The sequence below is a fragment of the Primulina huaijiensis genome, chromosome 4, assembly GCF_012295235.1.
Source record: "Primulina huaijiensis isolate GDHJ02 chromosome 4, ASM1229523v2, whole genome shotgun sequence".
Taxonomy (NCBI): Eukaryota; Viridiplantae; Streptophyta; class Magnoliopsida; order Lamiales; family Gesneriaceae; genus Primulina; species Primulina huaijiensis.
The window spans coordinates 23,898,995-23,900,925 of NC_133309.1; the positions used below are offsets into that span (position 1 = coordinate 23,898,995).

At 35.5% G+C, this 1,931-nt stretch overlaps 1 protein-coding gene across 1 annotated transcript; it reads left to right on the plus strand.

The window, feature by feature from the left end:
- On the plus strand, positions 1-1,931 carry LOC140974792 (transcription factor TCP17-like). The gene is made up of 2 exons (XM_073438279.1): positions 1-150; positions 645-1,931. Exons 1-2 carry the CDS (start codon positions 141-143, stop codon positions 1,523-1,525), a joined length of 891 nt encoding a protein of 296 aa, XP_073294380.1. The 5' UTR covers positions 1-140; the 3' UTR covers positions 1,526-1,931.

A 1,931-nucleotide genomic window follows, 5' to 3' on the forward strand; every position in this document is an offset into this window, starting at 1 on the left:
CTTTTGCTTTTGAAACATGGCATAGTGATATTCCTCTTTCTCCTATTTGACTGTGTAATGATCCTCTGCTGAAAAACCTAATTGAAACCCTCCATGGCTTTGTAGTCGTAAAGAGAAACGATTCGGGCTAATCGCGGTTTATGTTGAATCGTGAGTATGTTCTTGTTTTGACGTTCTTTGTTCTGTTGTCTGAATGTTTTCATTTTTTTTTTGGCTTTTTAGATCCCATATATTTAAGCTGAAAATCACTTCTTCAAAGAGTTTTTGAGCTTTTTATCATACATAATTATATATATTTATGAAAAAGATTCTCAAGTTCGAGTATTTCTAACCCTAATTGTCACTTTTCTTGAATTATACTGCACGTTTTTCTGATTTAAAATTTCAATACGTTATGTTTGTTTTTGATCCGTTAGTTTGTTTCTTGAAAATCTATGAATTTCCTGTCTGAAAATACGTTATTGAGTTAAAATAATATCGTTTATTCAAGATGAGGGATTGTTCTGAATTTTGATCAGAAATCATGCTTTTTAACTATAGCCAATAATTTTATCTAATGATTATTGTATGTTTCTGTACAAAATAAAAGAATTTAGCAACAAAATTATTTCCAAAATGAACTGAAAAGCTTTCTGTCGGTTCAGTCGATTTCTTGCAGGTTGATGATCATGAAACAACCAACTCTATGATCATGAATTCAAGAGAAAAAGATAGCACTCGGACGGAAAAAGAACTAGATGATAGGAAAAGCATCAAGTTTCCCAAGATTAATATTACATCTTCTTCAAGACAATGGTCAAGCTACAAAAACCCGAGAATCGTTCGCGTATCGCGCGCTTTTGGAGGTAAAGACAGACACAGCAAAGTGTGTACCATAAGGGGATTAAGGGATCGTCGAATTAGGCTCTCGGTGCCTACTGCGGTTCTGTTATATGAACTTCAAGACAGGCTTGGATTAAGCCAACCTAGTAAAGTTGTAGATTGGCTGCTGGATGCAACCAAACCCGAAATCGATAAGCTTCCTCCTCTTCCAGCTATACCTGTAAACAATACTTCACATGAATCATCTTCTAACCCTCAAATAGTATCCCTCTCTCATAATTTTCTCACCACAGATCAACCCTTTTTGGGAATCAATCAAGCAAAAGAAAGGATGATTTTGGTTGATCAAAAAGAGAAGTGGATCTCACCGCACCAAGATCAAGAAAACCAAGAGGTTTTCGGGGGATTTGTGGCTCAGAACTTGTTCCCATTAAACAGCCAACAACCCTCTTTTCCAAACATGTCATACAACTCTTTTTTCCACAATTGGGATCCTTCAAGCCTATCTTTATCCCAATTCGGAGGAGGGTTTTCGTTTCCGAATCAAACCGATCAAGCTCATCCAATAGCCCAAAACAATCTCACGCCTTCCGTGTCTTCGAATCCTCAGCTCTTTTTACCTTCCATTGTCCCATCCTTCAATCCTCCATATATCACCACATCAATGGAGATTGATATGAGGCAAATCAATCATTTGCAGTAACAAACTCCAAACTTTCACTTGATTAGTCCTCCACTGAACTCAGATGGAATGAACATGAACTCGAAAACCACAGTTCGATCACAGGACAACAAAACCGAAAGAGGATATAAAGACAACATAAATTCTCAAAGACAATAAATTTTCTTATAGGCATTTCACAGAAGAAACAAAGATTAATTCCAAGGGACTCGCACAGGTTTCCTGCAGCAACTTTACAAATAATTGTCCTACACAGTAAGCAACATAATTCTTTGTCTTTGTTACATACTGTTATATCAATGCTTGGATAATATATCAATACATATCATATACAGTTAAAACTATGTGACTATTAATTAATTATATATACAGTTTGTACGTATATTATCTTTGTCAGGTTCATTTTTGGATTTTTACAGAAAACCAC